The following is an 18,105-nucleotide window of genomic DNA, read 5'->3' as shown; positions in this document are numbered from 1 at the left end:
TGACTATACCTAAGAAAGCAATGATTTTATCTAACACTACAATTCATAGTTTTCAACAAAGCAAAATGTACATTTTACTAAAGAGTGCTGCACTGTAAATTAATGAGAAGTTGCCAAGTGCCCACACACTTAGCATACTAAATAGTTAGCTATTTACGGTTACAACCGTAACTGAATAGCAAACTAAATGAAATAATATTCACATTAATTACTTGACTTTTAAATGCCTTTAACTCCAAAGTCATAGAGGAAAAGCAGTCATTAGTTCTCTCTTGAATTTGGACTTAGAGAACTAGTGACTGGTTTAGCTGAATATCAGTTATGTAAACTCAGTCTTGTTCTTCAGTTCACACGTGCATCAAATTCTCAGCCTACGGCAAACAGCAGCACATCTGGCCAGTACACATTGTAAGAACTGGGAGCTGATACATGTAGTGTTGAAAGTCAAATCCCATTCAAGGCAGATGCCAGAGTCCATTTTATTTTCCCTATTCACGTCCAGTACTAGGACAAAGAAGGAGGGCACTAGTATTCAGAAGAGTTCCTAATCTGCCAAAACTATTCTGAGAATGGAAACTAGCCCAAAGCAGTAGCTTTCTTCTCAAAATAGTTTGACAGATGAGTATATAGCCAGAAATAGAGGCATTCTCACTCAAATTCTTATTTGCTCACTATTACTTTTTGCCATTCACCATAAACTTCAGTTGGCAACACTATTTCTTTGCACCTTTAAAGACCATTTTCCAAGAAGTTCATTTCTGAGAGGATCCAGTAACTAACATTTGTTGAGCACTTATTATGGTGCGAGACAATGTGGTAAGCACCTTTACATGCACACTTTCGTTTTACCTTCAGAATGAGAGATTTTAATAAGTACTATTATTCTCTAAATCTAAGGTTCAGGGAAGTGACTAACACAAGTTAGTGCTGAAACCTGGACCTCAGTCTAGTAGTATGACTCTAGAGTGTTGCTTTTAAGCACTATACTATTTCCAGGGCCCAAGGCCCACATAACTTTAGGGATTTATGAAAATGGTTTTTAATGATGTTATTTATTTATTTATTTATTTATTTATTTATTTATTTATTTATTAATTATTTATTCATGAGAGACAGAGAGAGAGAGGCAGACACAGGCAGAGGGAGAAGCAGGCTCCCCACAGGGAGCCCTATGTAAGACTCGATCCCCAGACCTGGGATCATGCCCTGAGCAGATGCTCAACCGCTGAGTCACCCAGCCGTCCCTATGAAAATGTTTTAAAAATAAGTATTAACATCCTCATCTTTATACCAAGTCACAAAATAGAATTTTTAAATATCTTTTAGAGGTAAGTCACATTAAAGTCACATGTGGCCCTAGCTATGTTACTCTCAAGGGTACACTGGCTTTTTTATCTTTCCCAATTTTCTCATTTGTCATAAATTTTGTTCTCCTATCAGGGTCCTTTATTACCTTGAATGTCTCTATAATAACAGTTACTACTTTTTCAAACCGGATGTGATTTCTGGGAAAGCACAAATGATCTACTACCCAATGGTTAAATTCATCAGTGGGGGCAAAGCATCAAGTATGCATTCACTTACACTCATTCTCAGTTCTCTCATATCTCGATGTTTAGAGTAGGAGGTATACAAGCAATCATTTCATTTTACCCACTGATGTAAACAAGTCATATTATTGAGTGCAGAGCTTCCCAGTTGGTAGGTCCCAGTCACAAACAGGTTGCAAATCTCCCGAAACCCTGAAAGCTGTACAGGGACAAACAGCACTCCCTCTTCTGGTGGTTAATTTTATGTGTCAACTTGACTAGGACATGAAGTGCCCCTGCCCAGATGACTGGTCAAACATTATTCTAGATGTATGTGTGTGGAAGTGTTTCTGGATGAGATTATCATTTGAACTGGCAGACTGGGTAAAGCTGATTGTCTTCTCTAATATGGGTGGTCCTCATCTGATCAACTGAAGACAGCTTTAGGACTGTATTTGGGACTTCTTTACGTCCAAAAGACTTGAGCCATCCCTTTTAGTAAGTCTCTCTGGTTCTGTTTCTCTGGAGAACCCTAATATACCTCTACTTTATAAAAAATTATACTGGAGTATAAAAAGTATATTGAAAATCTCATGAAGTTTTCCAAAGGGGTGCGTAAGACTAGCACCTAGGATTCAAGACTCTGGTTCTTATGCCACTCAATTCAGATCTCCTTTAAAGTAGCTTGTATTTACGGCAATTCCTAAAGTTCCTTCAACATGTATCTAGTTTTTTTCCTTCAGAACAAAAGTTGATTAATGTTAATAATTTTAACACTGATAGCATTAGATTTTGCTCTTAAGTGGAAGTTTAGAAGAAACACAAAATCCACTGGGTAATTTAACCTTCCATTTAATAGGTTACCTTATGCCTTGCCACCATTAAATATTTAGTAAGATATCAAATACAATCTACAATTGTATACTTTATCAAGAGTGACCAACTGTAATATTCACCATGTTCTAAAAAGATGGTCTGCCCCTTCTGTGTAAGTTGTGGGTAAATCTAGTGAAGTATTTTTCTAGAGAAAAACTAGAGACTAGAATTTCTAATTTCCTGAGGGGAAAAATAACAAAAGAAATTGCTATCCAGATACTTCAAATAAGCAAAGAGCTCTAAGGCCAAAATCTCAATTTCTTTCTTTTTAAAAATTGAGATATAATTGACATATATTAGTTTTAGGTGTACAACGTAACGATTTGATATGTATATACTGCAAAATGATCACAATACACCTATTTAACAGCCATCACCACACGTAGTTACAAATTTTTCTTTTCTTGTCAAGAGAACTTTTAAGATCTATTTTCTTAGAGATTTTCAGTTATATAATATAGTGTTATTAACTATAGCACCATGCTATACATTACATCCCCTCGTTTATTTTATAACTGGAAGTTGTATCTTTTGACCACTTAATTTATTTGGTTGCTTACTTCTTTTTTCAGTAATAAGTTCAGCTGTTCATCCACAGAAGGGAAACCTTGCACGTATCTTAGGCAGATGATAAAATAAACAAAGGTAAAAATGTGGAGTTAAGAGTCAGTTTGAGAATGCTGACTGACTTTCTGGTGAACCAAAAATTTAATTTAAAAGTAAAATAAGCCAAACTATTAATAATTCTCTTCCTTTTTCTTTTTGTGATACTCTTAATTTTTAAGGCTCTCAAAAAAAAAAAAATCTTCATCTAGTAGCACCTCTCAGTAGCATTATCAAGTAGATAGCTAATAAGCAAAAACTACTCTTGGTTCCTTTTCTATAGTCGAGTAATATAAAGAGATTACTTACCAATTACCTACATTCTCAAATAACATCCACAGCAATATTTTAAAAATTTTACAGAAGCTCAGAGTTAAATGTAGTATGTACAATATTAACTTCCTTTACCATACATGGACGGACAAGTAATCTTAGTTATTTCAATCAGATTTCCTTTCTGGAATATTAACAGGTAGAAGGAAGGGAGGGAGAGCAGGAGGGAGGAAAGAAGGAAAGAAAAGAAAGAAAGGAAGGAAGAAAGGAAAGGAAGGAAGAAAGGAAAGGAAGGAAAAAAGAAATCAGTTAAAACTACATACATAATGGTCTTTTGGAAAAGAGGACTGCTTCGAAATTAAGGAGGATTTTTTTTTTATCATCTTTTTGTTTTGAATCTTAGCCTAAAAACCGAAGAACAGCTTGGGCCTCTTTTCCAATTTGTTCAACAGAGATACCACTACTTGTTTTCCTCTACAATTTATGAGAATGTTAACAAGAAAATGAAATATATTGATCTCTGTGTTCTCAGAAAAAAATATTCACTGAAAGGGAAGATTTCTCAGTACATGGTCATGTATGGTTTTATATCAAGGCTTGAACTCTCTGAGGCTTGCTAGACCCACATTTAAGAAGTAGTTTAAGAACATTTTACAAGTTTGGAAGATTTCTTTTTGGTTGACTTCTCACTAAGTAAATAAGTTATTACAATAAAGCTGCAATAAAACTGTCTCTTGATCCAAGGAAGACATATTTTATTAAAATATTAAGATATCCTTTTGGTAGCCAGAAAAAAAGAAAGTACTAAAAAACAGAGACCCAGACAACGTTATAGTGAGAAATAGAAATCTGAAATGACAACTGCACTCATTTCTTGAAACAGAATTGTTTCCCATGTTTGTTAAATGAATTAACTAAGCTATGAATTCTGAAAGACTCACAACATTCTGCCAAAGCCGAACTTGGACAAAAGGACTTGAAGATACTCTGTTCAGGACAGAATTGTTACATTCAGGTAAAATTTAAAAGGAAAAAATCATTCTAAATTCTACCATTAAAAACTTAATGTTCACTGTCATTAGGGGCGCCTCGGTGGCTCAGTTGGTTAAGTGTCCAACTCTTGATTTCAGCTCAGGTCTTGATCTCAGGGTCCTCAGATCGAGCTCTGTGTCGGGCTCTGTACTCAATGGGGGGTCTGCTTCTCTCTCTCCCTCTCTCTCCACCCTGCCTCTGCCCCTCACCATGCTTGTGCATGCTCTCTACAATAAATAAATCTTAAAAAAAAAAAAAAAAATGAGGATTTCTGTTCTGTCCCCAACACTGTAGCAAGCAGATGAAACATTTTAGGAAAAATACTAGTAAATCTAATCCTCTCCTAGGGGACTTAGATTAATGTATTTTTCCAGCATGTTTGGGAAAAGGAAGAAACTGCAGGCCACAAGCCTCCTTCACAACAGCAGAATAAGAACGAATATCACTTCCAACTCGTCATTTACCGAGTAGGGGCTTACCCATTTCCCTACCTCAACTTCCTTCTAAACTTATCTTCCAGCCCCTTCTAACAATTTCTCCTTTTCAAAATCCATCTCTAAGTTCTGCTCATTTTCCAAATCTATTCAGCAAAAATAAAAGTCTGAGGACTGAGCCAAACAAATCTTGGGAAGTCTTAATGTATCTTGCCACATCCACACAATTTTTGCTCTATCTTTACAAAATAGAATCATACTACAAAATTCTTATTTTTCAGTGGATTTTTTCATTCACTTTAAAATTTCCTGTCATTTTGTCTTCACAAAAGTCCCTTGAAGTGGATATTATCTCTCTCTCTCTCTCTCTTTTTTTTTTTTTTACAAACACCTGAGCTCAGAAGTAACTTACAAAATCATAAAGCTTATAAGAGGCTGAGTCAAGATTTGAACTCAGATTTGTAAGGTTATACAAAGCTTATATACTTTATTACCTCTTATATCCAGTTATCAAATTATAAATAACTTTAATCAACTTGTGTAATGCAAAAAAGTCCTTTTTCAAGTGGTCATACTTTTAAAAATTTATTATCTCATGATGTTACAAGTTCTAGGGCTATAAATTAAAGATCATTCAATACCAGTGTCACCTTACAGTAAGATGAAACTAAACAGGGAAAGGATTAGGTCAAAATCAACCATCAACAGTCTTGGCTTTGCATTATATAATTAGTTTACTCCTTGTTTAAAACTGAAAGCTTCTACTTCAATAATTAATTAATCAACAGGAATAATACACATTAGCCAAACCATATAATAACTGAATTAGCAAATTAAGCTGTTCAGACACTCAAAGTCAAATGAAAAGTGATTAGCTGTATACACCACCTGATAATATCATAATAATATCTTCATGTATCAAAGCAACGATGTATAACCATTTCAATTAACATCCAGACGTTGGAAATACTTCCGACTGAAAATGGTTTGCTTAGCAAAAGATAACTGGAAGAATTTGCAGACTCTGATTTTGTTCTCAGGATCTTTAAAAAAAGCTGGTGAGACAAGTGTTCCTTCTATCAATTGTCAATGCAAAGCAGTGATGTTCTAGGGAGTGCTCTTTTTAACACCTCTGGGGTTGAGGAAACGTTAGGTTTAGCACAGGGTACAATTCATGACTGTGGAACAGCCTGGATATCAAAATGTATCTCTAGGGGCTACTTTAGGTAAGAATAAATCTTGGTGAATCGTCTCTGAAAGAGTCTGGAACAGAAAAGGATAAAGTACAGGTGCTGGAGGATAAAAATATTCTCCCTGACATACCTACTCCCCAAAAAGTGTGAACAAAAATGTACGTTTGTAAGAAACTATAAGCAAATAAATACAGCCACAGTAAGTCAACCTATGACTGTTTCTTGTTCTAAGTCTAACCCTTGATCCTTCTCAAACTCTCATCCCAGGTCTTTAGTCATTGTCAAATTATGAAATCCAAATCTGCTTTGCTCAAATTCTCTTTCTGTCCTTCAATTCCCTACAGCCTTCAGCACAGGCTGAGATTTAAAATTCTGCTTGTTCTGTCCTGCACTCAAAACTGTACTTTAGGGGCACCTGGGTAGCTGAGTCAGCAGAGCCCCTCTTAGGTCAGGCTCTGCAGGGAGTCTATTGAGGATTCTTTCCCTCTCTCCCTCTTCCCCTGCTCCTCCCCAGCTGGTGCACGTCGGTTCTCTCTCTCTCTCTCTCTCTCATTCTCTCAAATAAATCAATCTTCAAAAAATGCAAACTTGATTCTAATTTCCTAGGTCTCTTGGTGGGCAAAATTAAGAGACATTATTTCTGAAACTTAAAAAAAAATCTTCTACATCTTGCTTTAATCTTCTTCTTAAATGACTGTAAAGGTAAAAACTGAAGGATTCATTGGAATAATTAGCTAATGAATGAATTTTTTACATAAGTGGTATTTATGTTAATCAAAAAGCAAGCTGATGGATTTCTGTAAGTACTAAATTCACTGAGATAAAGAAAAACCTTACTTACCAAGCATTACTTACTATAGGATTGTCTATCGAAAGTTTACCAAAGGGTTGTGAAAAATATAATCTACAAATCAAGCATTATGAGACTCCTTCAATAGGTACCCACCCAATCTAAAAATACTTTCTGAAAAGCCTCTACAGCAATTTATATGTCATACAAAATAGAGTAAATCAATAAATACCTGAACTGAAGTGGCTGTTTCCTGTAAATGGCCACCAGCAACTGCTCCTTTGGAAGCTGCTGAAGGGACACTGTGCATTTTGGGGGTTCCTGGAGTATCAATCTTTTCATCTGTCCTATGTGACTGCCAAGCTTCCTTTCGATGGTGCGATTCAGTAGCCTGGTCTCCAAAAGCAGCCCAAGAACAACTATCTTTTTGTCCATCCTCAAAAGCATTCCAATCTACAACCTGGCTAGGCCCAGCTGAACTGAAGTCTGCAAAATCATCAGAGTCTTGAAAAGCACTGCAGTCATCTTGAATATTTGGCACAGAATCAAAATCTCCAAATTCACCTTCTTGCCCAATTTCCAGTTTTGAAATAGGATCAGTGCCTGTTCCAGTAGACTTTCCTCTCAATTTACATTCCTCTGATAAACTATCAGAAGTCTGTTTTAGGTCGGATTCAGTAAATATAATTTCATCTTGGCAAGAAACAGCATTTGTATCCCCAAATTCTCCAAAGTCATCACCTGGTTCACTAAAATGTGGAAAGTGCTCTGAAGACTCTTCAAAAGTGATATCGCTCATTGAATCTTGAGTACCAGAAACGAAAGGTGGAGTTGCGCCACTGGCTGTGCCAAAGTCCCCAAACTCATCCTCGTTAGTATCATTGCAAGTCACAAAATCATTACTACTGTCACCATTTTTTACACTTATAGAATCATCCAGAACACTTTCTTCTGTGGGATCAATGCTGGGGCTTTGGGAATAAGTAAACTTTTTACTTTCTTCTTTGGAAGAACCAACTTCATCACCGGCATCAGAAGTTTTAATAGAATCCATACACAGGTCAGCACACTTTGAAGTAAATAAATCAAGTTTTTCCTCAGTTTTATACTCGTCTTCTTTTATGCTGGCTTCTAAATTATCAGCTGAGTCTGCCAAACTCCAAGGCTTTGACTGAACACTTGATTTTAAAAATTCATCCTGTTGCAATGTTGGAAGGCGTTGTTTTTCAGTACTGAAATCTCTGGTACTCATTCTGTTTATTTCTGAGACACAAACCTGATCCTCTCCATCAATGTCTCCTTTTTCATCAAAACTTCTACCCAAAGACACTGCTTTTACAGAATTAAGTTCACTGACTCTATTAATTTTATTGTTTTCCTGAATGGTTAATGCTTCTTGACCATTCAAAATTTCACATCCTATTTCTTCTAGTTGTATCCTTTCCTTTTTGGAAAATGTGGCAAAATCTGCAAATTCCTCAGCAGGACTAGGTACACAGTCTAAGTTATACTCAGTACTATGAGTGCTAAGAGGCTTTCTTCCTTTTGAATCAGCTACAATGTCCAGATCATCTGTTCCCTGAGGATTTACAGTTTCCAGTACTGCAAACCCATTTGTCAGAATCTCCAGACAAGGAGGCTTTTCACCATTGCAGCTCTCTAACTGCTTGTTTTGATGAACAATGTTCATATCAGTTCTAAAATCTCCTGGAGAGAAACTTTCAGGCGTTCCAACATTCTGTCTCTGCTTCACTATAGTATTTAAATCTTCTGGACTTTCTATGCCATCAATGGAAGTATCTAAAGTTTTAGATGAAATTATTTCTTTGCTGGTGGTAGAAAGTAAAACATCAGTCTGTCCTTTCACAGGAGGAGAAAGTTCAGCTCTGATGTCTTTATCATTACCATTTTTAATGGACTTAAAGCTAGTAAGGCTATCTACATTTTCTGAGAAATCATGAATTGGCATAAAATGGTTTGAAGGTACAAACTCTTCCTTGGGACGAGTATAATCTGGTGTATCAAAATCAACAAACCCTACACCAGAAGGGCTCACTTCTGAAAACCCACCAAATTCCCCAAATTCATCATCATCGTCATCCTCGGCTCCATTGTCTAGTGGTGGTGGGGATGAAGAGTACATTCGAATGATGTCTGGCTCCATTGTTCAATTGCTTTCAAATGATTAATTTACACCTAGAAAAAAAAACAGATTTTTTTTTTTTTTTGGAGGGAACAGATTACATACAGTAAGGTCTTTCAAAATTGTCTCAAAGCTATTTCAAAACAATGCAAATTACAGTGCTCTGTTTGTATCCTTTAAATTATTTTTCTCTTAGGTGAGATTACACAGTTATAATGGCAAAAAAAAAAAAAAAAAAAATCTCTCTTCCAGTGCATGTTTCCAAGAGCAGTGGTATTACATTACTGAATTTGAGGTTTCCAAAAATTTTTGAGTAAACACATAAGTGTATCTACAAAATTCTCTCTTGGGGCACTTGCTTGTTCTCTTGAGTTCTCTTTCCAGTCCACAGAGGATTCAGGGTCTGTCTTATGGATTTGTATGAGTTCTTTATAAATAAGACATGAAAATAAATTTTATCTCTAATAATTGCTACAAATATATTCCTCACCTTGCTGTTCAATGTTTATTTCTGACCCATTTTTTAAAATAGACTTTTTAGAGCAGTTTTAGGTTCACTAAAAATTGAGCAGAAGGTACAGTGAATTCCTGTATCTTCCCTACCCCTATTCATGCACAGCCTCCTCTATTATGGACATCCTACACCAGAGTGGTGTATTTGTTACAACTGATGAACCTACACTGACATACATCATTATCACCCAAAGTCCATTGTTTATGTTAGGGTTTGCTCTTGGCGTTGTACATTCTATGGGTAAGGGCAAATGCATCATATGTATCCACCATTACATTATCACACAGAGTAATTTCAATGCCCTAAAAACCTTCTGTTCCACCCATTATATTCTTCTCTCTCCCCTGCCCCTGGCAACCACTGATCTTTTTACTGTCTCCATAGTTTTGCCTTTTTTGGGGATATCAAATAATTGGAATCATATAGTCTGTCACATAGTATGTAGCCTGTACATACTATATGATTGGTTCTTTCACTTAGTAACATGTATCCAAGCTTCCTCCATGTCTTTTCATGGTTGATAGCTCATTTCTTTCTAGCACTGAATAATATTCCGTTGTCTGGATGTACCCCAGTTTATTTAATTTTTTAAAATAATTTTCAATATTGAAACCATTTCTGACTTGAAGTTGCAAAAACAGTAGAGAGTTCTCATGTATATTCCATCCAGTTTCCCACAACGATAATATGGTAAATAACGATAGTACATAACCAATCCAGAAAACTGACATCCGTACAACACTATCAACTCCGCTACAGACCTTATTTAGATTTCATCAGTTTTGTGTGTAATTCTATGAAATTTTATCACATGTGCAGATTAGATTCAAATAACCAAGACTATAATTGAGATAAGCACTGCCTGCAAAAATAGTTCAGTAATATTCATCAATATAAAGAAACTCTGTTGTTACCTTTCAATATTCACACCCTCCTCTAAGCCCTAACTCCTGCCAGCCACTGATCTATTATCCATTATTATAATTTTGCTACTTCACAAGTATTATGTAAATAGAATTATATAATACGTAATTCTTTGAAGTTGGTTTTTCTTCACTAGACTTAATGCCCTTGAGATCCATCCATGTTGTTACATGTCAAGAGTTTTCTTTTTTGTTGCCAAGGAGTACTCTGTTATAAAAGGGCTCACAGTTTCTCTGTTCACTCAATGTAGGGCATTTGGATTGTTTCTAATTACAAATAATTACAAATATAGCTGCTATCAATATTTGTATACAGATTGTTATCTGACCATGAGGTTTTATTTCTCTAAGATAAATTCCCCGGGGTACAAATGCTCAGTTACACCTAAGTTTAACTTTATAAGAAACTGCCAAACTATTTTCTAAAGTTAATTTGTAAGAGGTCAAATCAACTTTCCATTAGTAATTTTCATTATTTTGCTTTCATATAAACTTGAGATTTAATAAATATACAATCTTATTTTTTTCTACCTCAGGTGGTTTTCTTTGCATTTAGTTTTTTTTAATAATTTATTTTGATATATGATGCAAAGGTCTAAGCAATTTTTTCTTTTAAATGGCCAAGCAATTGTCATAATCCCATTTACTGAGTAATCCTTTCCATACCCATTAGTCTATGATATCTGCTTTCTATATACACTTAACTCTTAAATGGAATCTGTGTCTGGGCTATCCTGTTTCTTTGTACTAAATAGTCAAAAGGGCCACAAGACAGATTTACATTAGAAGCAAAGGAAAATAAACAACAGAAGTCTTAGAACAAAACCAGACCATAAATTGATAGTTCCAATGAACTGAAGCCCAATGAATATTTCCTGCAATTCACATTTGTAAAATTAGATACACGAGGAAAATATTTTACTACAAAATTCAACCAGTTTTGTAAGCTCAACAAAACAAAACAACCACTTTCTTCTAACTCTCAGAACAAAATTTCGTAAGATCTTGCAGCTTTAGGGAGAAGATACCTTAGAAACCACTTAACTTAATTAGATATGAGGAAAATGAAGCCTACTGATAAGCAACTTTCCCAAAGGTCATACAGCTGGTTAGTAGAGAATGACTTCAGAATTTTGAAAAGGATCTTTGAGGTCAATGACTGGTCAGTCACTGAGAGTTATTTGAAAGAAATTGAATAAATCACAAGAAAAGAAAAAGACTCCATTGTAATATATCTATTTTTAAACTGTCTTCCTTACAAAACCAGCATCATAAATAAGAAAATAATGGCTTTACTTCTGAGATACCTTTTCTGCTGATTTAAAGAGAAAAGGAAAAAAATAGTAAAAGATACATATAAACCCTACTTTTCTCCTTTGTCCAGAGTCCTGATAACCCCTTACAATGCTTATACAAGGTAATTTGGCCTCTAAAAGTTTCCCTGTGATTATGAAGTTCCTATTATTTAAAAATACTGATTGTTAATGAGAGTGTGGAGAAAAGGACATTTGCACACACATACTGCTGTGGATGTGTAAACTGTTAGAAGGCTTCCAGAAGGCAATCTGGCTATATTATACAAACTGTGTGTGTGTGTTTTTTTTTAAGATTTTATTTATTTATTCATGAGAGACAGAGAGAGAGGGAGAGACACATGCAGAGGGAGAAGCAGACTCCCTGTTGAGCAGGGAGCCCAATGCAGGACTCGATCCCAGGACCCTGGAATCACACCCTGAGCCGAAGGCAGATGCTCAACCACTGCCACCTAGGCGTCCCTGTTTTTTGTTTTTTTTGTTTTTTTCTTAAAAGTAAAACAAAAATGTTCCAAAGGGATTATTTAAACAAATTACGCTTTGTCCTCCCAATAGGATGCCATGTAGCCATTAATATCATGATTACTCGTTTTTAAATTTAAAAGCATTCATAATGATACCAACATGTCAAAAGGACACAAAAGCCAGCTTGAAGGGATTCCTAGTGGTAAAACTGGTGACAATTTGAGCATCAAAATAAAGATAATATTGAATTATAATCCACCGAATAAAAGAATCAACTATCAGTCCTCAGATACAAACACATAAGATACTGCAGTTTCAAAATATCTCCCCACAACATACTCAATTACAAAGGAACAAAGTGTAACTTTACAGTGGTGAAGGCTGACACTTCATCAAATGATCAAAGTGAACATGATTAGTAATGGGAATACTGAAATCATGTATCACCTGACAAGATGTAACAAGAACACAGGATCACTCCTGGAATATTCCTGCCCAAAAGACACAACCTGAATTTATTCATGAGGAAACTTCAGACAAATTCAAATTGAGACACAGTCTACAAAACAACTGGCCTGTAATCTTCAAAAGTATCAATGTCATGAAAATTAAGGAAAGACTTAATAACTCTTCCAAATTGAAGATGACTAGAGACATGACAAGTAAATTTAACACATGATTTTCAACTGGCTTCCCTTTCTGTACAGGTCATTATTGGGACGACTGTGAAATCTGAATAGAGTCCAAGGAGCAACGTGTTGATGCTAATTTCTTGATTTTGAGGGTAGTATTGTGGTCACGTAAGAGAGTGTCTTTTGTTGTCGGAAATGCACACTACAATACTTGGGAGAGATGAGACATCAGGTTGGTAACAGTCTCAAGTTATTCTGGAAAAACACTTATTTGTACTGAACTTGCAACTTTTCTATGTTTATGATCATCTCAAAATGAAAATTAAAAAATTAAAAGTATTCAAGGAGATTTATGTTTGCATTTAAATATGCACGTTGTATAATAAATACATGTTACTTATAAAGTATCTTCTTTTCAAATTTTTTGGCAAAGTATACATAAAAATTCCTATTTAAAAAATTTAAAAATGTACTATTCTAACCATTTTTTAGTGTACAGTTCAGTGGCATTGAGTACATTCACATTGTTGTACAACCATCACCACCATCCATCTTTAGAAATCTTTGTCTTCCAAAATATTAAAATATTTTCTGTACTCATGTTTTTAAAAGACTGATTGATTGATGAGACAGAGAGAGAGAGAACAAAAGGGAGAAAGAACCTGAAGCAGACTTTGCATTGAGCATGGAGCCCGACATGTGGCTTGATCCCACAACCATGAGATCATGACCTGAGTCAAAACCAAGATCAGACACTAAACCAACTAAGCTGCCCAGGTACCTGTTTTCTGTACTCATTAAACAATAACTCCCCATAACTCCCCATTCTCCCACCTCCCAGATCCTGCAACCAGCATTGTTTTTTCTCCACGAATTGGACCGCTCTAGGCACCTCATATAAGTGGAATTACACAATAGATATCCTTTGGTGACTGGCTTATTTCACTTAGCATAATGTCCTCAAGGTTCATATATTTTGTGTAGCATGTGTCAGAATTTCATCCTTTTCAAGGCTGAATATTATTCCATTGTATGTATATACTATCATCTGTTGGTAGACAGTTGGGTTACTTCTACCTTTTGGCTGTTGTGAATAACGTTGTTGAACACAGGTGTACAATATACCTTATTTTTTTTGACTCTTTGTTTTGAAACAATAATAGATTAGCATAAAGTTGCAAAAATAACAGACACCATATGTACAACCTTCATCTAGCTACCCCTAATGGTGAATCTTATATAGCTCTAGGACAATAGCAAACCTGGAAACTGACCATGTTGAAACATTACTATTACCTAGACTGCAGTCCTTATTCAGTCTTCACCTTTAAAAAAAAAAAAAAAAGCTTTTGTGTGTAGTTCTGTTTAATTTGATCCCATGTACAAATCTTTGTAACTACAATTATCAAGATACAGAATTGCTCCTTCTCCCCCATCCTATCCCTGGCCAACCACTGATCTATTTTCTGTCTGCATAGTTCTGTCATTTCAAAAGTGTTATGTAAATGAAATTATACAGTATGCAACTTCTTGAAGTTAACTTTTTTCACTAAATATAATGCCCTTAAGGTCCATCCTGGTTATGCATGTATCAATAGGTCAATTATTTTTATGGCTAACTAGTATTCTATAGTACAGATATACCAGTTTGTTCTCTCACTCATCAACTGAATGACATATGGGTTATTTCTTATACTTTATTATTTTAAGTAGTACCTAAACTTTACATAAACATAACCTTAATATATGCACCAATAGTATATTTAAATAGTATACATATTAAAGATGCTAACAACATTTATGTACAGGTTTTTGTATTTCTGAATCAGCAACTTTGTAATCACACCAACAATACTAAAAATAGTCCTTCCTGCCACATCTTGACAAAGTATTCTCTTTCTCCTTCTAGATACAATAGGCTCTGTCAGCCTCCCTGACTATGAACATTTCCTTATTTCTCTAAACTGTGTCACATACTGATGGGAAGAAACTGGGCTACAGATTCCCTTCCCGCAGGTCTTGGCTTTGGTCCAATTCATCCTTCAACAATTTAAGAGAATGCCACTCTCAAGTTTCAGTCAAGAATGCCAACCAGCCAGTGTGGAGGAGGCTTGGAACTTTTCAGAAAATTCTTCAGTGTCCAGGGCAACTCAGTAAAATTTGTTAGTTGAAGTATTATTTGTTAATTGAAGTATTTGATGAATTAGCATACTAAGTTTGACTTAAGACAAATATACTTCTTTTTTTTTTTTAACACAGAAAATATGGACTTTAAATAGCTATTCCTACTTAACCGGAATAAGAGATAGATGAGCTACTTTAATACTGTGCCTGGCACACAGCAACTTTAATGTCTCTTCAGCTGTCTTAATGGACTCTTACTCCATACCACAAGGAGTTCTAATCAGTTGTCTAATTTCTTTATAATCAAAACAAGTACATGCACACATGTGCGTGTGTAAAAGGGTGTGTTCAACTTCCCAGTTTTATGCCTGCTTATTCCAAGACCTCTTAAAGTGGAGTAAACAAGTAATGAGGGTATCTAGAAAAGATTCAAACCATATTATACACAAAAAGTAGACAGGGGATTTCATGGGTAATAAATGGGGTATCCTAAAGTTAGAGCATGCAGATAGAGAATTTGGCAGACTACCTGCACTTCAGAGTCTGTCCATGGGAAATCACACCCTTAGAACAGAGACTAGGGGGCAATATAAGTGAAAAATAGTAAAATAAAAATGTAAGCCAAAGAAGACCTTCCGGGCTACAGACTATGAAAATCAAAGGATCTTGGGTTTGGTAATTCTTTTATAAGAGTCCACTAGAGAGGAACCAGGGGAAGAATCCAGAAGCCTAGTAGCAATCAGCTGTGGAACCCTGAGTCCTGTGCCAGATTAGCAGCCAGGGTAACAAGGCATACAATGGATGAAAGTAATTCAATACTAATCTCTCAAAAGAAAAGAAGTTGTACCTGCTTAAGGATTTCTAGCCTCAAGTCTGAAATGGTCATGGAAAAGAAGAGTTGGTAGGTCTATAGGTTGAAAGCTCTGGGGTCAAGTGGAAAGGAAGGGTTGGGAACGCAGAGGAATGAAAGGAGGAATGGGGCTCACTATCATTTAAGACTATCTGGCAATTTAAAAATAGTTTCCCTAGGGATCCCTGGGTGGCGCAGCGGTTTGGCGCCTGCCTTTGGCCCAGGGCGCGATCCTGGAGACCCGGGATCGAATCCCACGTCGGGCTCCCAGTGCATGGAGCCTGCTTCTCCCTCTGCCTATGTCTCTGCCTCTCTCTCTCTCTCTGTGTGACTATAGTAAATTAAAAAATAAATAAAAAAATAAACAAACAAAAAAAAACTTAAAAAAAAAATAAATAAAAAAATAAAAATAGTTTCCCTAAAGGAACAAAGCTGAAGCACTTAAATTACCAGATATAAAGACTTGTTTAAAGCTACATGTCATGTGATAACAAAGATGCCACTGCGGTGTGGAGGGGGAAAGGACAAGCCTTTTTTTTCAACAAATGGTGCTAGATTAAGTGAATGTCTATACAGGTGGACTCAATCTTTGATTCTACCTAGTACCTTATACAAAAATCAGCTCCAGACAGATTGTAGGCCTAAATGTGAAAGGTAAAAATAATCAACCTTCTAGAAGATAACTTAAGAGATTATTTTCGAGACCTTAGGGAAGGCAAGGTGTTTTAAATAAGACACAGAACGCAGAAATCATAAAAGAGAAAATGGTAAATTGGACTTCATTAAGATTTAAAATTCCTGTTACCTAAAGAACAACATTAAGAGAGTGAAAAGGCAAGCCACTGACTGGGAGAAGAAATCTGTGCTACATATAACTGTAAAAGAACTCATATCCAGTATATATAAAGAATTCCTACAAATCAAGGTGAGACAACTCAACAGAAAAATGACCAAAATATTTTGAACAGGTAAATCACAAAAGAGATTACACAAATAGCCAATAACTATCTGAAAAGTCGTCAGGGAAAAAATGCACATTAAAGCCCCAAGAAGACACTATTATACACCCACCAGAACAGATAAAATTAGAACAAAACAATATTAACCACAGCTACCAATGGCAACAATATGGAACAACTGGTATTCTCTTATTTTAATGGCTGGAGTGTAAACTGGAAACTGGTATACCTATTTGGAAAACTGTTTGGCAGTACTTACTAAAACTGTACCAGGTCTATACTCCACAGAAGTGAGTACATATGTGCATTGAAAGGCATGTACAAGACTGTTCATAATAACTTTTTTTTTTTTTTTAAAGACTATTTGACAGAGAGAGAAAGAGTGAGTATGCATGCGTGCACAGGCAGGGGAAGCAGCAGGCAGAGGCAGAGGGAGAGGGAGAAGCAGACTCTGCAGAAGCAGAGCAGAGAGTCCAGTGCAGGGCTCAATCCCAGGACCCTGATATCAGGACCTGAGATGAAGGCAGATGCCCAACTGACTGAGCCACCCAGGCGCCCCCATGATAACTTGATTCTTCATTAAAAATAACCCAAGTGTCCATAAGCAGACTGGTTAAAACGAACCATGGTATACACATACAATGGAGTACATTATGAATTATTATTACATGCAACAACATGGATGACTATCACAGACATGATGTGTGAAAAAAGCCAGATATACACACAAAATACATATTGCGATTCCATTTCTGGGAAGTTCAAAATAGGCAAAACGAATCTACGGGGATAATTCAGAACAGGGGTACCTATAGCAGGTACAGTACTGACTGGAAGGGGGCATAAAAGAGCCCCAGGGTGCTAATAATGTTATTATCTCTTGATGAGAATACTAGTTACACAGGTACATATATATTTTACATATATGAACAATGTACTAAGACTCATACATTTGTTCTGTGTATGTAACAATAAAAAACAAAACGTGTTTCTCAGAAAATCAACACATTTAACAACAACTACATTAAAGTAAATGCATATGGGATCGTAATAATAAGCATACCATTTATCAAAAAAAAAGTTTTGCTTATTTATACTTTTCCTAATTCTGGGATTTAAGGTAATATGCGTTTGTCTCAAAAGGCAGCATTGGTACAGGAGAAAGATCTTGGATTTGGAGTCAAAGAGATCCTAGGTTCAGATTCCAGTTTCCTCATTTACTAATTATGTGAGTTTGCCCTCCTTGAGCTTCGGTGTCCTATCTATAAAAAGGGGCTAGAAGTTCCTCCCTTTCAATGCTGTTGTGAGGATTACAAATAACAGACCTTCAATACCTGGCACATTCTGTACCTCAGCAAGTTATCAACTATCATTACATTTTAACTTTCACCAAGTTTGTGGTTCAAACCATAATCTACCCTTAACAAAAATCTAAGCCAATGTTTGCTTAGT

At 35.8% G+C, this 18,105-nt stretch overlaps 1 protein-coding gene across 4 annotated transcripts in view; it reads right to left on the bottom strand.

Moving 5' to 3' along the window:
- The window catches only part of AFTPH (aftiphilin), a 66,205-nt gene that overhangs the window by 30,752 nt on the left and 17,348 nt on the right, over positions 1 to 18,105 (bottom strand). For all 4 annotated transcript variants that reach the window (XR_005987750.1, XM_041754604.1, XM_041754606.1 and 1 more), the window contains exon 2: positions 6,963 to 8,926. Coding sequence is in view for 3 of the 4 variants with exons in the window: in XM_041754604.1 (XP_041610538.1) it covers positions 6,963 to 8,894 (1,932 nt within the window). In the remaining variant the exon portion in view is untranslated. The remainder of the gene's footprint in view (positions 1 to 6,962; positions 8,927 to 18,105) is intronic.

The sequence above is a fragment of the Vulpes lagopus genome, chromosome 5 (assembly GCF_018345385.1).
Source record: "Vulpes lagopus strain Blue_001 chromosome 5, ASM1834538v1, whole genome shotgun sequence".
NCBI lineage: Eukaryota > Metazoa > Chordata > Mammalia > Carnivora > Canidae > Vulpes > Vulpes lagopus.
Note: the sequence above shows the minus strand (reverse complement) of the source record. Positions and strands in the feature narration are given on the sequence as shown.